At 43.2% G+C, this 19,892-nt stretch overlaps 1 protein-coding gene across 1 annotated transcript in view; it reads left to right on the top strand.

The window, feature by feature from the left end:
- Positions 1-19,892, top strand: part of LOC105994963 (ran-binding protein 17) — a 101,126-nt gene that overhangs the window by 59,620 nt on the left and 21,614 nt on the right. The window contains exons 10-12 of the mRNA XM_013028632.1: positions 4,384-4,598; positions 7,032-7,170; positions 16,404-16,570. Coding sequence (XP_012884086.1) covers positions 4,384-4,598; positions 7,032-7,170; positions 16,404-16,570 — 521 coding nt within the window. The remainder of the gene's footprint in view (positions 1-4,383; positions 4,599-7,031; positions 7,171-16,403; positions 16,571-19,892) is intronic.

Raw genomic sequence — 19,892 nt, 5'->3', positions numbered from 1 at the left:
AACCCGTTGTCTCCACTTTTTGGTAACAGCCATCCCAAAGGGTGTGGATAAACAATAATGAATTTGAATTGAATTTCTCGATGAGTAATGATATTGAGCACTTTTCTTATCCCTGTTGGCTATTTGATATATTCTTTTTTTTTGTGGGGGGGGGTCCAGTTGTGGGGCCTGAACTCTGGGCCTGGGCGCTGTCCCTCAGCTCTTCAGCTCAAGGCTAGCGCTCTACCACTTGAGTCACAGCACCACTTCTGGGTTTTTTCTTTTTTGCTTATGTGGTGCTGAGGAATCGAACCCAGGGCCTCATGCATGCAAGGCAAGCTCTCTACCACTGAGCCAACTTCCCAGCCCCTATTTGATATATTCTTTAAAGGAATGTAGTAACGGCTTTTGCTTACTTTTCTAATCAGGTTTTTTTTTCCCCCCACTATTGAGTTATGAGTTCTTTATAAGTTTTGGATATTAGCTCCTTATCAGATTTTTAGTTTGCAGATATTTTTCGCAGTCTATATGTTTGTAATTTTCTTTATTTCTCTTGCTGTGCAGAAGCTTTTTATTTTAATGTATTCCCATTTATTTCTGTGTTGGTAGCCTAAGCTCTTAGTGTGGAATCTAAGAAAACACTTCCAGAGTCGGTGTTTCCTCTGGGGTAGTATTCTAGCAGTTAGAACTTCTTGTCTGGTATTCAGGGTTTTGTTTTTGCTTTTACATATCAATTGCCTTTTTTGTACATATGGTATGAGAGTCCAGTTTACTTATTCACTATTTATTTCAAATGTGGAAAGCTAGCTTTCCCAGCACCATTTATTGAAGAGATTTCCATTCCTCACTGTGTCTTAGTGGTGTCCTGCTCAGAAGTTAGCTGACTGTAATATGTGCTGGGATTTATTTCTGCACCACCAATCTCTGTGTGTGTGTGTGTTTATGCCGCTGCCAAAGTACTTTAGTTTGGTAATGTGGTTTTTACTGTTTTATTCATTGTCATGATGAGTTTCGTTTTGCCATTTTTGTATATGATCATATTTACCTCTTATCACTCTCCCTGCAGGCACCTAAAATATACTTCAACGTTCATGTCTTTATTCCTAACCTGCATTCTGCATATGAGGGAAAACATACAGTTTTTATCCTTGAAAAACTGGCTTGTTTTGCTTAAAATGATGGCTACTAATGCAATTATTTTCCTGCAAATTACATAATTTCAGGTTTTTACGTCTGGATAATGTGTTTGTAAAAGTTATCACCTGTTGAGGAAATGTTTCTTACTTCAATACCAGTGTGGTCCCATCTGTCTTCTTACAGAAATTTTATCATAAAATGTGTGATCACGAGACCCCACTCTCACAATGCCTCTTAGGGTACACATCAGTAATTTCTGTGCTCTTTAAGAAGGTTTCCCTTTACTGGAGTGACAGGCATGTGCCACCACACCCAGCCGTTATTGTGATGAGCTCTCCAAACTCTTAGGCCTGGCTGGCCTCAAGCTGCAACCTCCTACTCGCTGTCTCCCAAGTAGCTGTGAAGACAAGAACATGGAAACTCTGCCACTTCGAGTCTTAACTGCTAGATTGTTAGCTGTAGGAAGGCAAGGTCTCCAGTTTCAGAAAGTACTATTGAATAAGACATACTTAATAAAGATGAATTAGAATGAAAAGTGAGGCTTGGCCAAGCGTTTTGGTTTTGGTCCTTAAAAGCCTCCATGGAGACACCTAGAGTACAATATGGTAGAGTTTCCTATTTCAAACATATGAAGCATTCTGTCATAAGGTCATAACAGTATACAACTTATTGTTTTAATTAATAGTTAATTGTTTGATTGTCTTAATTAACAATGTCTGGCACAGTCTGGGAAATAGAAAATATGTGCAGTATTTAACATGGCAGTAAAAGTTGGGATCTTAGCCGGGCACTAGTGGCTCACGCCTGTAACCCTAGCTACTCAGGAGGCTGAGGTCTGAGGGCAGGAAAGTCCTCGTGAAACTCTCATCTCCAGTGAACCACCCCAAGAAAAAAGTTGTGATCGTAAATAGCCTTCTTGACAATAGGTTGCCCAGTCCATCACGGCCCTTGGTCCCCTCCCCAGAACAGCCCCTCTCCAAACTAAGGGCAAATGCGTCCCACCTCCCCCAGCCCTTCCCCAGCATGCATATAGTGCTTTTCTTTTGAGGAGAGGGAGGAGGGAAAAAAGCTACTTCAGTTTAAACTATTTGCAAGCAGATGCAGAACCGCAGTGCCGGGGAACTATCATTTTCTGCAGTGCCCTGCTTCCTTAAACCTCTGCGCCGTAACAGTCCATTCGCCAGAATACGCTGCACTCCTTTCTTCTACTCCTCTAACATCCTCATACCCCTCTGACAACACTTGTCACATGGCATGGCGTTATTTATTCACAAATCTGTTTCTTCAACAAAAATGAACTCTCAAAACAAATAACTTTCCTTCGTTTTCCCCTGCACCTCATGTGAAGTAACTGTTAACTATGCTGTCATATTAGAGCGAACCTTCTTGGAACTGCTGTATCTCCAAGGTAATTTAGGGTGAGGCCATGCAAAGGGTACGGCCTTTGGTGCTGAGTAAATTCCAAGGCACACGTCACCCTTCCAAGAGAACACTTTTGTTCAGATGTAGAAATCACAAAGCACGTGAGCTTTTAGAGCTGGACAAAGGAAAGCGTAGGCAGGGGCAGGGAGAGGAGCCCGCCCTGCGCTGGCCAGCCCTGTCCAACACGGGTCCTGTGACTGCCATGACACACTCCCAGACAGGACTTACACGCTGGCCAGCCCCGTTCAACACGGGTCCTGTGACTGCCATGACACACTCCCAGACAGGACTTACACGCGGCAGCATTATGACATTTCTGTGATAGAAAGCTTCTTTCAGGAATTAGACCTTGTAAAGATGAGGATATAGATCTAGAAGGGAGAGGTAGACATGGGGGGGGGGGAATCTGTTCAGCCCTTCTGAATTCTGCTGTAGGTGGGTACTTTGGGGGACTGAAGGGAAACGTAGAATCTAGGTGAATGTGTCCAAGGAGTGAGCTCGTCAGCATAAGGGGGCTGGGGTCATAGCACAGAAGTCAGTGGAAGGCCGGGCCTCTGCCAGCCACTTGATGGCAGCCATGGGTTCTTGGTCACACCGGCTGGGAGACACCTCACAGAGAAGAACAAGAACCGGCCTGAACCTAGCAGTAGGTCTGTATCTTCTTTCTCACCACCTCTCTTCACAGCTCTCAAGGAAGCCATGGTAGCTATTTACTCCTGCCTTCCAAATCTCACAGATTTCCCCTTTGGCCAGTTCTGCCCACAGTCATATAAGGAAACGAGTCTTAGCCAGTTGACACACATTTCACCTGTCGGTTTCACAAAATGAATTTAGATTCAATTCCAGAAGAGTGCTCACTTGCAGAGGAAAAGCAGAGCTGAGAAACAGGACTATTTGTAAGCATTCTCTGCCTAATAACATGCCTTCTAGCACCGTTTTTGTTTCTTGTAAATGCTGACTAATCCAGAAAGAGTTTAGGTGAATGTACAAACATTTGTCTTTTGATTATGAACATAGAATTTAGATACTGTTTTTAAACTAATCCTCTCTTGAGGTTTCCTGAAGAAAGATTAAGGGAGAAAAAGTAATACTTACTTTGCACTATGCCAAGAACTTCTCTGTGAGGCTTCTAAACGAGAAGTAATTCAGCTGGGTGCTGGTGGCTCATACCTGTCATCCTAGCTACTCAAGAGGCTGAGATCTGAGTACCAGACTGGTGTGAAGTCAGCCTGACCAGGAAAGTGCGTGAGACTCTTATCTCTAGTTAAACCCAAAAAAAGCTGGAAGTGGAGCTGTAGCTCAAGTGGTAGAATGCTAACCTTGAGCCAAAGAAGCCCAGAGACCCTTCTGAGATTAAGCCCCAGGACCAGCACAGAAAATGAGTAACTCAAGCTCAAGATCATATACAAAGGTTGAAATTTTACCCAGAATTTATAATAATTTATGTCTTAATCAGGTAACCATTTTCTCTGGCTTAGTTGGTTATTTCACCCATCTTTGGAACTCTTTTTTGAAGGGATAAAAATCTACATTAAAATTCATAAACCAATTTTAAATTATAACTTAATTTTTATGTCTATTTATTAATATAATCATCCAGATTTTTTGTAGGTAGAAAGTTTTCCCAGTGCTCTGGACTAATTTTCCTTGGACCCTTTGTGTTTCCCAAGCAAACAACCTTGTAGATTTATGTTTCTCATTGCAATGGATTGGTTCAGTTTTTGGAACAATGTTGGAAAAGGCAACATTATCAGTAAAGTGAAAATATCAACTAATATGCCTCATAACTGCTTTAAATTACATTGACTTCTGTCACTTTGTCTTTCTGCTTTTACCCTAAAACAGGTAACCGGATCCTGTCCCTGGGGAGCCTCTCAAAAGATCAGATTTATCCAATGAAGCTCAAGGGCATCTCCATCTGCTACGCAGCTCTCAAATCTGCCTTGTGTGGAAATTATGTCAGCTTTGGCGTCTTCAAGCTGTATGGGGACAACCATTTTGACAACGTACTTCAGGCCTTTGTCAAGATGCTGCTGTCGGTGTCCCACAGTGACTTACTGGTGAGCAGTCATGTGCCGCGGGAGTCTTTGTGTGAACGTGGAGTAACACCACCGCAGGCCTGGCGTCGTTATAATGAAGCCTGGGGAGTTCACGTGGCTCCAGAACATCTTATGTTGAAGACTGTGTTCTGCTCTGACGTAGTGAGTTTGTACAACTCCAGTGGCCGTGTTTATATGTCAAGTGTGGAGATTAGGGGGAGCAGACGCCACCCCTGGCAGGCTGGCCATCCAGAGTGCGTCAGGCTCTACGTGCAGAGGAAATACGATCTGTCATTTCATCTAATCACTGACAGTTCTGTTCCTAATTCAGAAAAGGCCTGTGTTTCCTGGAGCCAGGGCATACAGGGTTGCGCAGGATTTTCCCTTCCTGGCATGGTGGTCAGAGAGTCAACTAGACGCCGAGTGGCCTGGTGCAGAGATGGCCGTCGCTCCTCTGCCATTGATCACCTATTTCTAAGATGACTGTGCTCTAGGCCCCTTTTCTTGATTTAAGTCAGTGGTCTTCAGTGGTCGTCAGTTCCTGTTGTCTATTCGAAAACTGAGTGCTTGTTGGAAATGAAAATGTCCAAGTTTGGGGCTGGAAAGGTGGCTCAGTGGTAGAGCGCTTGCCTCACATGCCTGAGGCCCTGGGTTCCATTCCTTAGCACCACATAAGCAAAAAAGAAAAAAGCCAGAAGTGGTGCTGAGGCTCAAGTGGTAGAGCGCTAGCCTTGAGCTGAAGAGCTGAGGGACAGCACCCAGGCCCAGAGATCAGGCCCCACGACCCGACCCAAAAAGAAAAGAAAATGTCTCAGTTTCTTTAGTGGCCGGTTTACCAGACTTTTTAAAAAATACTTCTATCAAATTGAACAGCAATCAGCGTGTTCTCATATGCCCACATAACTGATTGAGATCACAGGCAAACTCAACCTCAGATTAGCTCACACATTCTCACAAGTACGGTCTGCAGGGCTTTTGCTGATGACCCTGTGAGAAGCGCCCCGCCCTTCTACCGGCCTAGTTCATCCTCTTCTCCAGAGCTAGTCACAGTGAACCACATCTCCAGCCAGTCATTAAGTCTCCTGAAAGTGGAAGGGAATGCTCTTCAAGAGCTATGGCTGCGTCACATAAGTTACAAAGTCGAAACCTAAGTCAGATCAGAATGTGTCGTCTTCAACTTCATACATTTGAAGCTCACCAAGAAAACATTATTACTCCAGGAATTTTTCTCTTAATCTGTTTGTTTTTTTTCAGTACAGGGGATTGAGCCTAGGGCCTAGTACATACCAGGAAAATGTTTTACCACTTGAGGTATGGCAGTGATCCTCTCCAATCTTCTTTTTCAATAGTCAAGCAAATCTCCAACTCAGTAATTCTCAAACTTGAAGGTACCAAAACTACTTACTTAACATCCTTGTTAAGAATGCTCATTCTAAGAGCTTTTTCTTTAGTATGTCAAGAGTAAAAGATTTTTTCCAGTGACACTGTGATTCTGAGCTCTGAGCTACATGCTTTCTAAGCTGTACCCCCAGACGTTTTTGCTTTTTGGGGTTTTTTATTTCCAAGTAGGGTCTCACATTTTTGTCTGATGTTGGCCTCTGTCAGTGATCCTCCTGCTACACCCTCCCACATAGCTAGAGTGACAATTACATTGTCACCACAGTCAGTGGAAAGGGTATTTTTTTTGGAAAGGATATTTTTTGACAGGCACTCCAGATGATTCTTATGGAAATAGTATTAGTGTCAGTTTAAGAATATTGCTTTGCCATATATATATATATATATATATATATTTTTTTTTTTTTTTTTTGCCAGTCATGGACCTGAACTCTGGGTCTGGGCGCTGTCCCTCAGCTCTTCAGCTCAAGGCGAGCGCTCTACCACTTGAGCCACAGCACCACTTCTGGCTTTTTCTGTTTATGTGGTTGGTGCTGAGGAATCGAACCCAGGGCCTCAGGCATGCAAGACAAGCACTCGACCACTGAGCCACCTTCCCAGCATTTGAGATTTGCTTGGTGTCTTTCTCATCATCTTTTGCCTGTAGAATATGGCAAGTATTAAGCTATTTACAAGGTAATGATTTGGTTAGCTGGATTCCCATTGTATAATAATAATAATAAGCAGACCATTATGCCAAATCCTATTATAACAGCAAATTTCTTTGTTACCCAAAAAAGGAAGATTGCCTGCTTGCTATTTATTAAGCACTATGTGGTGTTACAATACTCCAGTTCAGAAAAATAATTTACCTTAAGGATTTTACTAGCATTTAAGTGTTAGCCATATAGGGTAAGTTGGAATAACCTATCAAATGCAGGTTTCTAGAGATCAAGAGATTCCTATCAGGATCTCTTTAAACTCTGGATTGGAATTAGTCATTGTCTTATTGATTTGTTGACTTTGTGTGTGAGTATACAATTTCCAATCATATGATTGGCCTTCTTCCTGTTGTAGCAATATCGGAAGCTGAGCCAGTCTTACTATCCGCTCCTGGAGTGTCTAACCCAAGACCACATGGGCTTCATCACCAACTTGGAGGCTCCCGTGCTCCTGTACGTCCTCACATCTATCTCCGAGGGACTCACGACTCTTGGTAAGGGTGATGGGGTATGCACATTGTCTTCACAGGAAAAACTTGGTTGTGGTTTCTTCCTGTGTATTTATTAAGAACTCAATCCAGCAAAGGAGAAAGAGATACTATGAAGTCAAACTGATTATTTTATTAATACTAATTTCAAGTAGCAAATGCATGTTTTCATACTCTGATATACAGGTTTTTTTTGTTATTGTTGTTGTTGTTCTTTTGTTGTTTTTTTTTTTTTTGCCAGTCCTGGGGCTTGAACTCAGGGCCTGGGCGCTGTCCCTGAGCCTCTTTGTGCTCAAGGCTAGCACTCTACCACTTGAGCCACGGTGCCACTTCTGGCTTTTTCTATTTATGTGGGACTGAGGACTCGAGCCCAGGACTTTATGCAAGGCAAGCACTCTACCACTGAGCCACCTTCCCAGCCCCTCAGGACTTTATGCATGCTAGGAAAGCACTCTACCACTGAGCCACATTCCCAGCCCTACAGTTTGTTTGTAATAAGTTTTATTAAGAGGCATAACTTAAATATAATAAAATTCTCTAGTTTTGAGACACCATTTTCAAGGAGTCTTGACAAATGTGGACACACTCAAGAGCTACTACAACCAATGTACATCACCATGCTAAACGTCCACATGTCCCTACAGAGCAGTCCTTATCCCTGCTTCCAGTGCCAAGAAACCAGTGTCTACTTTCTCGTCCAAGAATATCCTGTATGGAGACTCATACAGAGTCCAGTAAATTATTTGTGTCCGGCTTCTTCCATTGATCATAATGCCCTTGAGATCTCTATGTGCTGTTTCACCTGTCCACTTGCTCTCCCTGCTGCTGTGTAGGATGTGCACATGCCAGCCACAGACAATAGGACTGTCTCTATTATTTGATACTTTGAATATAGCCATGATGAACAAGTCTTGGACACGACTTTATATGACCACTTTTTCCTCTTGGGTAAATACATAAGAGTGAAATTCCTTGGCTCTGCTCACCTGGTGATGGTCAGGAATGGAGAGAAGAAGAGAACGGGGCTGGAGACAGAGAAGCCTGCTTCTTCCATCCAAAGTCCCCCTCCCCACCCCGCACCCCCCACCCCGCCCCGACAGCCCCACCGTGGGAGATCCTTCACTGTACATGTATCTGGCAGTCTTTCTTAACTTTTGGTTTTTATCTTCTGAAGAGATTTTCCTTTTCTCTTGAACATATTAGTGTTTTAACTGTAAAAAGAGGTTTTACTGTGATGTTTCTCTTCATGAATATACAATAATCAAATTCTTTTGAGAAGTATCTGATCAATGTATTTGCTTATTTATTAATTGGATTGTTGATTCATTGAGAGTTTAGTTTCTTGAGCTCTCTGTATATTCTGGTTATCAATCCCTTGTCAGTGTATAGCTGGCAAAGAGACTTCTCCCATTCTGTAGGGATTGCTGAGCTACTGGAGTTCTAGTTAGAAAGTTACTGCCTGTGCCAGTACGTTCCTAGTATTTTCTTATCCTTTCCTATAATGGTTTAGAGTTTCTTGTCTGTGTTTCATTTTGAGTAGTTTTGATGGCTGTAACCCCAATTCAGTGATCTCTTTTCTAGATATTTTAATCTAACTTATTAATCCTAAATATTTTTTAAACTTCAGACATTGTATTTTTTTTTTTTTTTTGGTCGGTCGTGGGGCTTGAACTCTGGGCCTGGGCGCTGTCCCTCAGCTCTTCAGCTCAAGGCGAGCGCTCTACCACTTGAGCTACAGCGCCACTTCCGGTTTGCTGGTGGTTTATTGGAGATAGGAGTCTCATGGTCTCTCCTGCCCGGGCTGGCTTTGAACCGCGATCCTCAGATCTCAGCCTCCTGAGTAGCAAGGATTACAGGCGTGAGCCACCAGCGCCCGGCAGACATTGTATTTTTATGCTCTTTTTTTTATCCCTTTTGTGAGAAGGAATGAGTAGGCCGGCCACACACTCCACAGCCTCTCAAAGAGGCGAGGCTCCAGGCGTGCGCAGCACAGCCTTTTTCATCCCTGTCTTTGTCTCTCGTCTCCTTGTCAAGTTCATGTTTTCCCTTAACTTTAATCCTATTTATAACTTTTAAAGTCATCTCAGAATTGGCTTCTGCTCACTTGTTTTTCTCTTTTTGGTCATATATTTTTCACATTTTATGCCTTTGTGATTTTTTTTAATAAATGCCAGACATTAGCAATTGTATTTTGTCTCTTGTTAGATTTTGAATTTTGATAGCCAGGCACCAGTGGCTCACACCTGTAACCCCTAGCTACTCAAGATGCTGAGATCTGAGCATCGCAGTCCAAAACCAGCCTGGGCAGGAAAGTCCATGAGAATCTTATCTCCAGTAAAGTGCTCAGAAAGAAGCAAAAGTGGTGTTGTGGCTCAAGTAATAGAGCACTATCCTTGAGCAAAAGAAGCTCAGGAGCAGTGCTGGAGCACTGGCAAAAAGGAAATAAATAAAAATAAGATTTTGGATGTCCTTTCAGTTTTTGGGTCAGTTTACCTTGCTTGGCTCAAAGTATGGTCTTTCTTTTGGAGTCGCTAAGCCCACTACGAAGGGGCCGGCCCGGTGAGGACGCACCAGTGAGCTGTGCTGGTTTTGAGCTTTCGGGAGCTTTCTTCTCACACTTGGACAAACACTAGAAAGGACTCCTGTGCAGCTATCCATGAGCGTCTCCTGTACGTGTACATGCCAGGAGATAGAGCTGCCGCAAGATACCGCTGCCTCACCCTCCCCACCCCGGCTTCCTGACCCACAGCCTGAACACTGCTTGGCCAACCAGCCTCACAGTGGTGGGGTTTGCTCCTTCCTTTCCCTCTTCCCTCATTTAAAGGCCTGTACTACTTGTTGTGCAGTAATTGAGAACTGTTGTTTCATATATTTTGTCCTGTTTGCTGGTTGTTTATGGCAGGAGGGCGAATTCTCATCGCAGCTAATCCTTCATGGACAGAAGCAGAAGTCTTGTCTTTTATTATTACAGCTTAGCTTGACATTGTTTTTTCTCAGATCAGGTAATACTGTGGATTTTGAATTCCTTGTAGATAGCTATGTTATTCTCAAACTATGATCGTGGTCAGGCTTGGAATCTGCATTATAACAAGACTCTCAAAGAATCTTGACAGAACAGGCACCCATTAGGTGTATTGTCAGTGGACACACACTCAGAGCCTGAATTTGCCCATCCACATTGTCACCAAATGTGAGTGCGTGAGGTACTTGGAAAATACCGCTTGTTCCAACTTCCCACCGGACTGCATGCTCCTAGAGGTCGGGCAGAGTTCCTTGCTCCAAGGGTGAAGTCCGTGCTCACTGACGATTTAGAGAATGAATTAAGGGTAGCATTACTTGGATTACACAGATGAGTAGGCTGTGGCTCAGAAGGTAAAGTGGTTTACCTGACTCAGTAGTCTGTCCCTTCTTCATCCCACCACGCTGCTGATAAAGGCTGCAGCTTCCACAGCTAGATGCTTAGAAGAAACCATCTTCTCTGCACTCATGATTTTTATCTGCAGCCTCTTGCGTTGCACATTGGCATCGCAGGCTGAAGATGAGGCTGACAGGTAAAGTATATTGTTTGCATTCAGTAGCATTACACTGGTTTTGTTGGAGCTGCATGCAGGTTTTCATTACACTGTCAGGGGCCTCAACGGAAGGAAATGGGAGTCAGAGGTAGATTGTGTGCCCCAAGTCTGAACGTAGAACTGATGGCATTTTTAATTTTAGTCTATTTTTTTATCACCCATCCACTCACATCCTTTTTCACTTAGAGACCAGATACAAGGCTTATGAGATGCTTCTCTTAGGACTCACAACTCCTTTATTCAGTAATCTCTAGTTGTGCACAAACTGTACGATGTACTGAAAAAGACAAGATAAAAAAGGCCTGGTCACAGGAAAGCTTGACTTGCAGGGTGAGAGAGAAACAGTCAATGGAAGACGAGCACGTATCAGAAGATAGACTATGGTAAGTGCTGAGCAAGTGATTGGAATGGGCGATGGCCGTTTCCAGGGACCTGCTAGGAGGAGGGTTGGGAGCACGGTGGAGAGCTTGGGCTGGAGCAGGCAGGGAGGCTCGGGGCAGAGGGCTTCCTTGGTCAGGAACGGTAAGGGCAGGCAAAAAGTAGAACCAGCTAGTAACTGATGAAATTCATCATTAATATATGTAAACAGGATGTATTCTTACTCCTCTACTTTTTGACAGTACTGGAATTTGAACTTAGGGCTTCATGCTTTCTGAGCAGGCATTCTACCACTTGAGCCACTCTGCCAGCCCTCTTTGTTCTGGTTATTTTTTTTGTTGTTGTTGTTATTGTTGTTGTTTTGTCGGTCGTGGGGCCTGAACTCCAGGCCTGGGCGCTGTCCCTCAGCTCTTCAGCTCAAGGCTAGCGCTCTACCCCTTGAGCCACAGCGCCACTTCCGGCTTTTTTTTTTCTGTTTATGTGGTGCTGAGGAATCGAACCCAGGGCTTCATGCATGCAAGGCACGCACTCTACCACTGAGCCAACTTCCTAGCCTGTTCTGGTTATTTTTGAAATAGAGTCTTGCTTTATTCCTGGGTAGGATGACTGTGATTCCCCAATTTGCACCTTGTCCACATGAGACACCTGCCGTTCCACCCAGCTGTTGGTCAGGATGGAGTCTCAGGAACTGGTTGGTCCCAACCAAGGGTCTTCAACCTCCACCCTCCACATAGCTAGGGTTACAGCCTTGAGCCCCCACACCTGACTTTCTGTGGTTACTTCTATGATGGGATTTTGTCTTTGGTCTGGGCAAGCCTAGACTGCCATCTCTTATTTATGCCTCTTGCTGTGGCTGCTGGAACAGGCCCATGCCACTGTGCCAACCTTTTTCCACAGTGAGGTGGGGTCTCATGAAGTCTTTTCCCATGGAGGTAGGTGTCTCATGAACCTTTTGCTCATCTGGCCTCAAGCCATGATCCTCTCAATCTCAGTTTTCCAAGTAGAATTTCTAGTGTGAGCAGCCACACTTGGTTTGAACACATTTCTGAGTAGCACATACAGTATAATCATAATGTGAAAGCAAAGCACTGAAGAAATAATGTTAGCATTTACAGACATTAAATAATGTGAAAGAGAAAAGAGATTTTTTTAAACTTTTTTGTTCTTGTAATTTTATACTTATTAAGGTGGGGCACAGAGGATTGCCAGTTCGTAAGTCAGATAATGAGTAGATTTCTTTCCTGGACAGCATCACCTCTTCCTTTGCTTTCCTCCCACCCCTGCCTAAAAGTGACACAGGTCGTTTTCCACAGTGTCCCCTGAATGGCGTGATTGCACCTGTTCAGAGCAAAGAGATCTTTGAATAGTCTGTCAAGCTTGGTATTTAGAGAGATTGAAATTGCCAAGAAAGAAGCAAAAAAAAAGAAACCCTCCCTGTGTGTCAGGCACTATGTTTCAGTCTTTACATAGTGTATCTCATTAATGTTTCACATCGTGTACAAAAAGTAGGAAGTATGTAGTATATTTTACACAATGCCTTCAAACCTCAGTGGAGTCAAACATCTTAAGTAATATAGATTAAACCTGTGCCCCTCTGTTTCCAGCACTATGCCTCTCAAATGGCACTTTTGTCTCTGAAATTGCCTTTTAAACTATATTTTTCCAAAACCTTCATCCTTCTGCTGTGGCCAGGGGTTCTGAGCTGAAGCGCGTTTGGGCTCGGCTGGTTATCACTCTTCGTGACTCTCAGTTAAGCAACTCTTCCCCACACAGCTACCTTCTCAGCACAGCTTTCCATGATGCCTCTTCGTAAGCAGGGGGCTATTAATGATGCATGTGCTTCCTGTGGAGGCCAGTTGCCAGAGAGAACGGGACCTAATATACTTAAAATTATTTCCAGGACTGGAGGTGTAGCTTGGCGATAGAATGTGAACTTCACACGTGCGAGGCCCAGAGTTCAAAACCACATATCAAAAAAAAATCCAAATTTGTCTACATGATGGATGTTACCCTTTTTAAAAAAAAAAAGATTTTAAGACATGTCATGGTTTACACCTGTAATCTTAGCTCTGACTAGGAGTCTGAGCTCCAAAGCAAGCCTAAGCAGAAAAGTCCACAAGATTCTTGTGTCTAAAATAACCAACAAAATGCTGAGAGGAAACATGGCTCAGGTGGTAGAACAGCAGCTGAATAAATGAGCCAAGCGAGTGTGAGGCCCTGAAATCTTACTCTGGAACCAGAGGAGAAACATTAAAAGCCAAGAACTACTACTGAATCTAAAGCTCTGATGTCCACACACCCTTTTGTCAGAAGCGTCCCCTGTATGAATCACATGGGATAGCTTGACCTGCAGTGTAAGGAAAGCCAGTGACACCTAGTCTGTAGTACTTTTTTTAAGGTCAGAGATGGGACTTCAACTCAGTACCTGACACTCTTGCTCATTGGCTAGTGCTCTACCAGCAGCGCCATACCTCCAACCCCATCCTTAGCATTATTCATTGTTTTTGACCAAATGCCCTTGATCCTTATGATTGCACATGTTTAAATCTACCTAGAAGTAGTATGTATCTTTTTCAAAGCCCCTAACGGTCAATCAGCCATAATGGAGGCTCCTCTTGCTTTTATTGCAAGGCGTTGTGCCCCAGCCATTGTCTAAAGTGTTTGCCTGCTTTTCCACCGCCGAGTGAGCAGATTGAAACCTTTTAATGCAGTGCATATGCCATGCACAGTCACCAAATCCATGTAAAGTCCATAAACTTTTGTATGATTGATAGCATAGTGCTCCTCACTTGTGAACATGACCACCTCAATTTCTGCTTGCTGTTGTAGGTGTTAAGGTACTTAATCTGTTTGTTTTTATAACTGGGACTTCAAATGTAGAGATGTGAAAGAAAAAGAAAACAAACCAACTCAACAAATCTACATCTGCCTGATAGCCCAAGCCTGTACTACCTCCCAGATTCTGTAACCGATGCTCTCTTTGTACAGAGCAATCCCAGTTAGTGGGAAAGACAAAGAAGTCAACCAGTTGATTCACCAAATTTCCATCACTTTATGAGGAAGAAAACAAAACCTTCTTTCCTAAAAATTTTATAGTCCTCTCCTTTTCCAAAACTGCTGTTTGTATCTTGTCTGTTACTTCCCTTACTCTTCTGCCCTTGCACTCCTGCTCCAGCTGCTATTCCCCTGTCTGCCTGTCTCTGTGTCAGGTCTATCCCCCTGTCTCTGTGTCAGGTCTCCCCTACACCTCCTTCTTGTTTAACTTTCCCTGACACCTCACATTCAAATGATGCGCAGCTTTAAGCTTTTAATATGATAGCGATGCCAAGTGGTCTTATTTCTCAACAGAACTCATGACCCTCCCTAGAAAAATTTGTCAAGGGAGTTCACCCACCCATTTTTATACTCGGACAGTATTTCACTTCTAGTGTATTTTAGACATATATGTGTCTGAGCATAAATAAAATGATAAGAAACTATTCTGTTACTGTTACTTCTCAACCCGACTGTCTCATCTCCTCTGTGGAAGAAAGTCCTGCTTGGGGAGATATGGCAGACTACCAAGAGCCAAGAGGGGTGAGGGAGTGAAGGCAGCGTGTTAGAAACACACCCACAAAATCCAAACTATGTGCTGAGGAAGCAACCACCAATCAGCATGGCCGAGGAAAAGGAAGCAGCCAATCAGAATCCTAGGAAGCTCGCTAAAAGCCTTTCCCCAACCACATACGCTTGCACAATGGCAGCAGAGATACTCTTGTATTGCTTAGATGCCCTTTACTTCTCTGAGCAGCATGCTAATAAGCCTTTGCTTCTCCACTCCTCTTGGTAAATTATTTTTACCAGTCTGAGAGTATGAAATCTATAACACACTTCTCTTCTGGAGCTATTATACTTATCATTTTTAATCATTTTTCTTACCAATAAAAAACTTGTGTTTGTATGCCATCATTAGCCAAAAATCATGGGCACCATCTATGCTATGAGTTGAAATTACGGAGTTTGAATAAACCATGTAATCAGGGAGTTTTCATTTTCTTCTCCCCTTTTCAGTGCTGTAGATCAGACCCAGGACTTGTGCATGCTAGACATAAGCTATATCCTAACCTTAGCTTTTACATATTACAAAATGAAAATAATTCATGTCCTACACAATAGTAGTTAGATGTGAATGAGAAGTTAATCTGGGGGGTACTATCACACCAATTACAAACTCAGAAAACCTTCAATAATACCAGCTAAACGTCAACATCAAGGAAGACCCCAGTGTGCTGGGTTAGCCTTCCCTCATGACCCCTATACATTCTCTCCCTCCTCAAGCCAGGCATTCTGCTGAGTCCGTCTGCTTCCCTGGGTCAGCCAGCTCTGGAGTGCCCAGGGGTTTGAAGAAGACACTTGAATGTTTGCTTATACTTTTCGCTTAACACCTGGTTTTACTTTAGAGATTAAGGATACAGATCTACAGTCTCAACTCCTTTATTTTCATATGCTGGCCACCACAGTATTCTAGTGATGTGTCACTGGACATTTCACTTAATCTGAGTCTTAGTGTTCCCATATGTAAAACTTTTAACACTGTGATAACACATAGTAAGCTGTCAATAATACCAGCCACTTTTACTACTGATAACCTTATTTTCTTCTCATTGCCGTCTGCAAAGTATTTTACAAATGGTAAGAGAAATAAAATGCCTTTTTCAGAGTAATAGCACAGCAAATCATTGAAAAGGATGTGTGGCTCTAAAATCCGTTTCCCCCTTTACACTGTACTGCCTCCTGTTCATCTCTGCCTGAAAATGACCTTCCTCAGATCTAACTGGAATATTCTTTCCAAGCCCAACTCCAGGGCTCCTTCACTATACTCTCCTTGACCCCAAACCAACATGAGTTCGCCCTCAAAGCCATACACGTCATATGTTGCTCATTTTGACACAGTGACTTCTGCATTAAACTGAGTTCTTTGACATCAGGATGAAGATTACACCCAGGGCACCTGAGGTAGAGAACTTTACACTAAGTAGATAGTTCATAAACTTTGCTTGAACTGAGCAGACGTGTGCAAGACCCAAATGGAGACCTCCGTCCAATGCAGACCAGGATATCATTTTCTTATGTGTCTCCTCTGTGCTAGGGCCTAGGTGCACACCAGGTTTAGAAAAACAAGAATTTATTTCCAAGGAACTTAGAGTTTGACGTTAATGACTGAAAATCAGGTTTTTTAAACAAACTTTATAATGGAATGCAGCAAACACCTCAACAATGCAAATGAACCCTTATTTACTATTCATACAGATACAGTTGTCTCCTCCAGCTGCTGTACCAGTTTAGACTACATCGTCACTTACCTCTTCAAGCACATTGCCAAAGAAGGCAAGAAGACACTTCGATGCCGAGAGGCTGTTCAAGCTGGTCAGAGACTATTACACTTTATGCAGCAAAACCCAGATGTTCTTCAGCAGGTAATCTAGCTTTCACATATTTCCCAGAAGCCAGCCTGCTCCCTACACTTCCCTTCTATTTGCTGCCAAGGCTCTTTAGCAGTTGCTCTCTAGGAGTTCTTTCCCTGAAAGCTGATGTACACTGGTCCCAGGGCCCCGGCCTCAGTACCTGCGTGTCACTCAGCTCACCCTGGCAAACCCGAACCCACAGAGGCCAGAGAAAAGGTAGGCACACTGGAGCTAGAAATAGTCACCCTGACTTCTTACCTGGAGCCTCTGAAAAATCCATCTTCAATCTGCTGTCTGCGGCCACTTGCTAGGAACCAGCACAGCATAGTTAGTGTTCTTCCCAAGTTCACATTAGGAATCACTCTTCAGGCAAGTTAGGTAATATTTCCCAAGAGCATGTAATTAACAACCCACATGCTTTTCTTTTCAACTGTACTATCTAATTGGCTAACTTGAGTTCAGTCTAAGTTTTAAATTACAAACTTTAAATTGCAAATCACAGTTCACAATGTGCATTTTAAAATGAATATACAGGATATAGTCTATAATCCCAGCTACTCAAAAAGTAGATGTGAGGGGGAACCGAAGGTTGGAGCTGCTGGAAGCCAGCCGAGGGGGGGCGGGAGGGGGGGGGATGTGATAAGACCATATCCCCAAAGCACGCCCACACTTGTAAACCCAGCCACACAGGAGGTAAGCACCGTGAGGATGCCAGTCTGAGGCCAGATCCCAGGTAAAACACAAGACCCTACCTAGAAAATAAGCTAAAGCAAAAAGTGCTGGGGATGTGGCTCAAGTGGCAGAGAACCTACCTAGCAAGCATAAGACCCTGTACACCAAAGCACAGAATGTACAAGCCCAGAACATACATGCCTTTTTAGTGGGTACACTACTGATAATTCTGTATCCACTAAATTGGAAAAATAATATCTTCCTATGTTTTTCTTTTTGTCTTTTTTTGTCAGTCGTGGGGTCTGGATGCTATCCCTGACTCTCTTGCTCAAGGCTAGATCTCTGCCAGTTGGAGCCATTCCTCCACTTCCAGTTTTCTGGCAGTTAATTGGAGATAAGTCTCATGGATTTTCCTGCCTGGCTGGCCTTTAACCACAATCCTCAGATCTCAGCCTCTTGAGTAGCTAGGATTACAGGCCTGAGCCACCAGCACCCTGCTGAGTTGTTTCCTTTTGCCAAATTGTGTCCATACTAATCTATGATTTACAAATGTAAATACTTAGTTTCTTGCTACCTTGTCAGTAGTTAGCATTTAAGTCAGCTGTAATCATCAAAAAATATCGCCCAGATTAAAGACAATGATGAAAATAGAATGAGACAGCCATGATAATTAAATCCAATTTAAATATTTAAACTTTAATGAAAATTAATACTTAAAAGAGCTTATGTAAACTATTTGTGGTGAATGTTCAGCTTAGCAGTTATTTTCTGTGTATGGATTGGGTAGGGGTGTATTCATGTTTTGAGTAATGACCAAGGGGCTGTAGGTCTGCAACTGATTGGTCTGACCCTGAACGGTTACAACAGGTGGGTGGTGCAGCAAGGGGAGAGGATTTCCTGGGAATCTGGCAAATCCATGGTTATTTATTTCCTCTAGTAAATACATGCTCTACGTCAGCACCAAACACATGAGCACTGTGCCAGACGAAAGAAAATCAATATTCATGGATTTTCCAGAAATCAGACCCAGCCCTCCCCGCCATAGCAAGAGACAAGTCTAAAGCCAAGTCACTCACCCAACATGGAGCGGTAATCGCTGCGTTGTCCCATAATCTGTAGCAGAAAGTTTTACCCAAAATTGATCATCTGTGAGCACAGAAAATGGTGGTGCACGAGAGCATCAAGTGTGTCTTTACTCAGGACCACCTTGCATTTGCTGGCTTAAATAATCTCTCTGTGTTAATAAGAGGTGGTAATCTTTCACTTTATTGTATATGACTGAGATGTGATAAATCTTTATTAACAACGGAATGCATTCTATTTATTTGGATTGTAGGCTTTCAGATACATTTTAAATATTGATGACTGGCCCCTGGTAGTCAGCATACATAGGATTTGCATCGGCCCGGGTTTCTATCGTCTCTGATGTCAGCTATTGGGCATGGTAATACCTGACATCATCTCCTCAGGTCACCGACCACGTTGACCTCTGTTCTTATGCACAGGGTCTGTCGTCTCAAAAGCTCTTTTGAATTGATTTGAAATTTTGACTCTTCCCTTTATGAGGCTCTAAAATTGATAATTATTCAGATGGGAACTGAGTGCTGAGTGAAAAATCAATTCCACCCGCTCTCTGCTGCGTATAAAATTACTTCTGAGTCGGCTGGGCTGAACGGATGGTCAGGGTAAAAGCAGCCGGCAGGAGCGGTGGGAAGAATTAGCCGGACAGAACTAATAGCCTGAGGGGATAGACTTGGAAAAGAGGGAGTGGGCCTGTTGGGGGTTATTATGAGCGGGGATGGGTCCCCCTGATGGTCTGTGTACATCAGCTTTCTAAGACCTTATAAATCAGCCCTGAAGAGCAGCAGAACCTCAGGTCCCCCTCACCAGAGGGGCCTTGTATTAGATTATTCTCATTTTCACCCTCAGATGAAAAGTGACTCATTGGTTATTCATTGATTGCCCATTAAACACTGTTTTTTGTAGATGATTTGCCTATCACGGAAGGTAGTAAACAAGGTGGCTGCTTCTAACCGTGCGGTTTTGGTTTTCAGGGCATCTGTGTCCGTTGAGTATTGCCTAACCCTGTTAAGAGGAATGGGTTACAAATCGCTCAGCAGTGATGGAAAAGTAGACCCTAATGACTAATTGTGCTTGGAGTTTAGAGAGGGCCTGTCAGCTCTTTAAGCTAAACTGATGCAATGATGCTGCAATTATTTACTAGTTTGAACTCTTTTCCTCCAGCCTGGGCCTATTTTGCTGAAAGCTTAATTGCATGAAGAGAGTCAGCTCTCAACTGCAGAAGTTACCTCCTCTCATTCCATAGTAGAGGATGCATGGATTTAAGTAGGCAGCCTCCTTTCAGGCTTTTCTGTTTGTATGCAGCAACCTGGGAATGAAATTTTGAGTGCCTGGAGTCAACTTGGAAGTATTTATTACTACCCACTATACAACTTGAAACATTGTCTTAAAAAATATACTCTTCAGGGCTGGGAAGGTGGCTCAGTGGTAGAGCACTAGCCTTGAGCTGAAGAGCTGAGGGACAGCGCCCAGGCCCAGAGTTCAGGCCCCACGACTGGACCCAAAAAAAAAAAAAAAAAAATATATATATATATATATATATATATATATATATATATATACATTCTTCAAGTTGGCCATC

This window comes from Dipodomys ordii, unplaced genomic scaffold (assembly GCF_000151885.1).
Source record: "Dipodomys ordii isolate 6190 unplaced genomic scaffold, Dord_2.0 Scaffold112, whole genome shotgun sequence".
Lineage (NCBI taxonomy): Eukaryota > Metazoa > Chordata > Mammalia > Rodentia > Heteromyidae > Dipodomys > Dipodomys ordii.
Note: the sequence above shows the minus strand (reverse complement) of the source record. Positions and strands in the feature narration are given on the sequence as shown.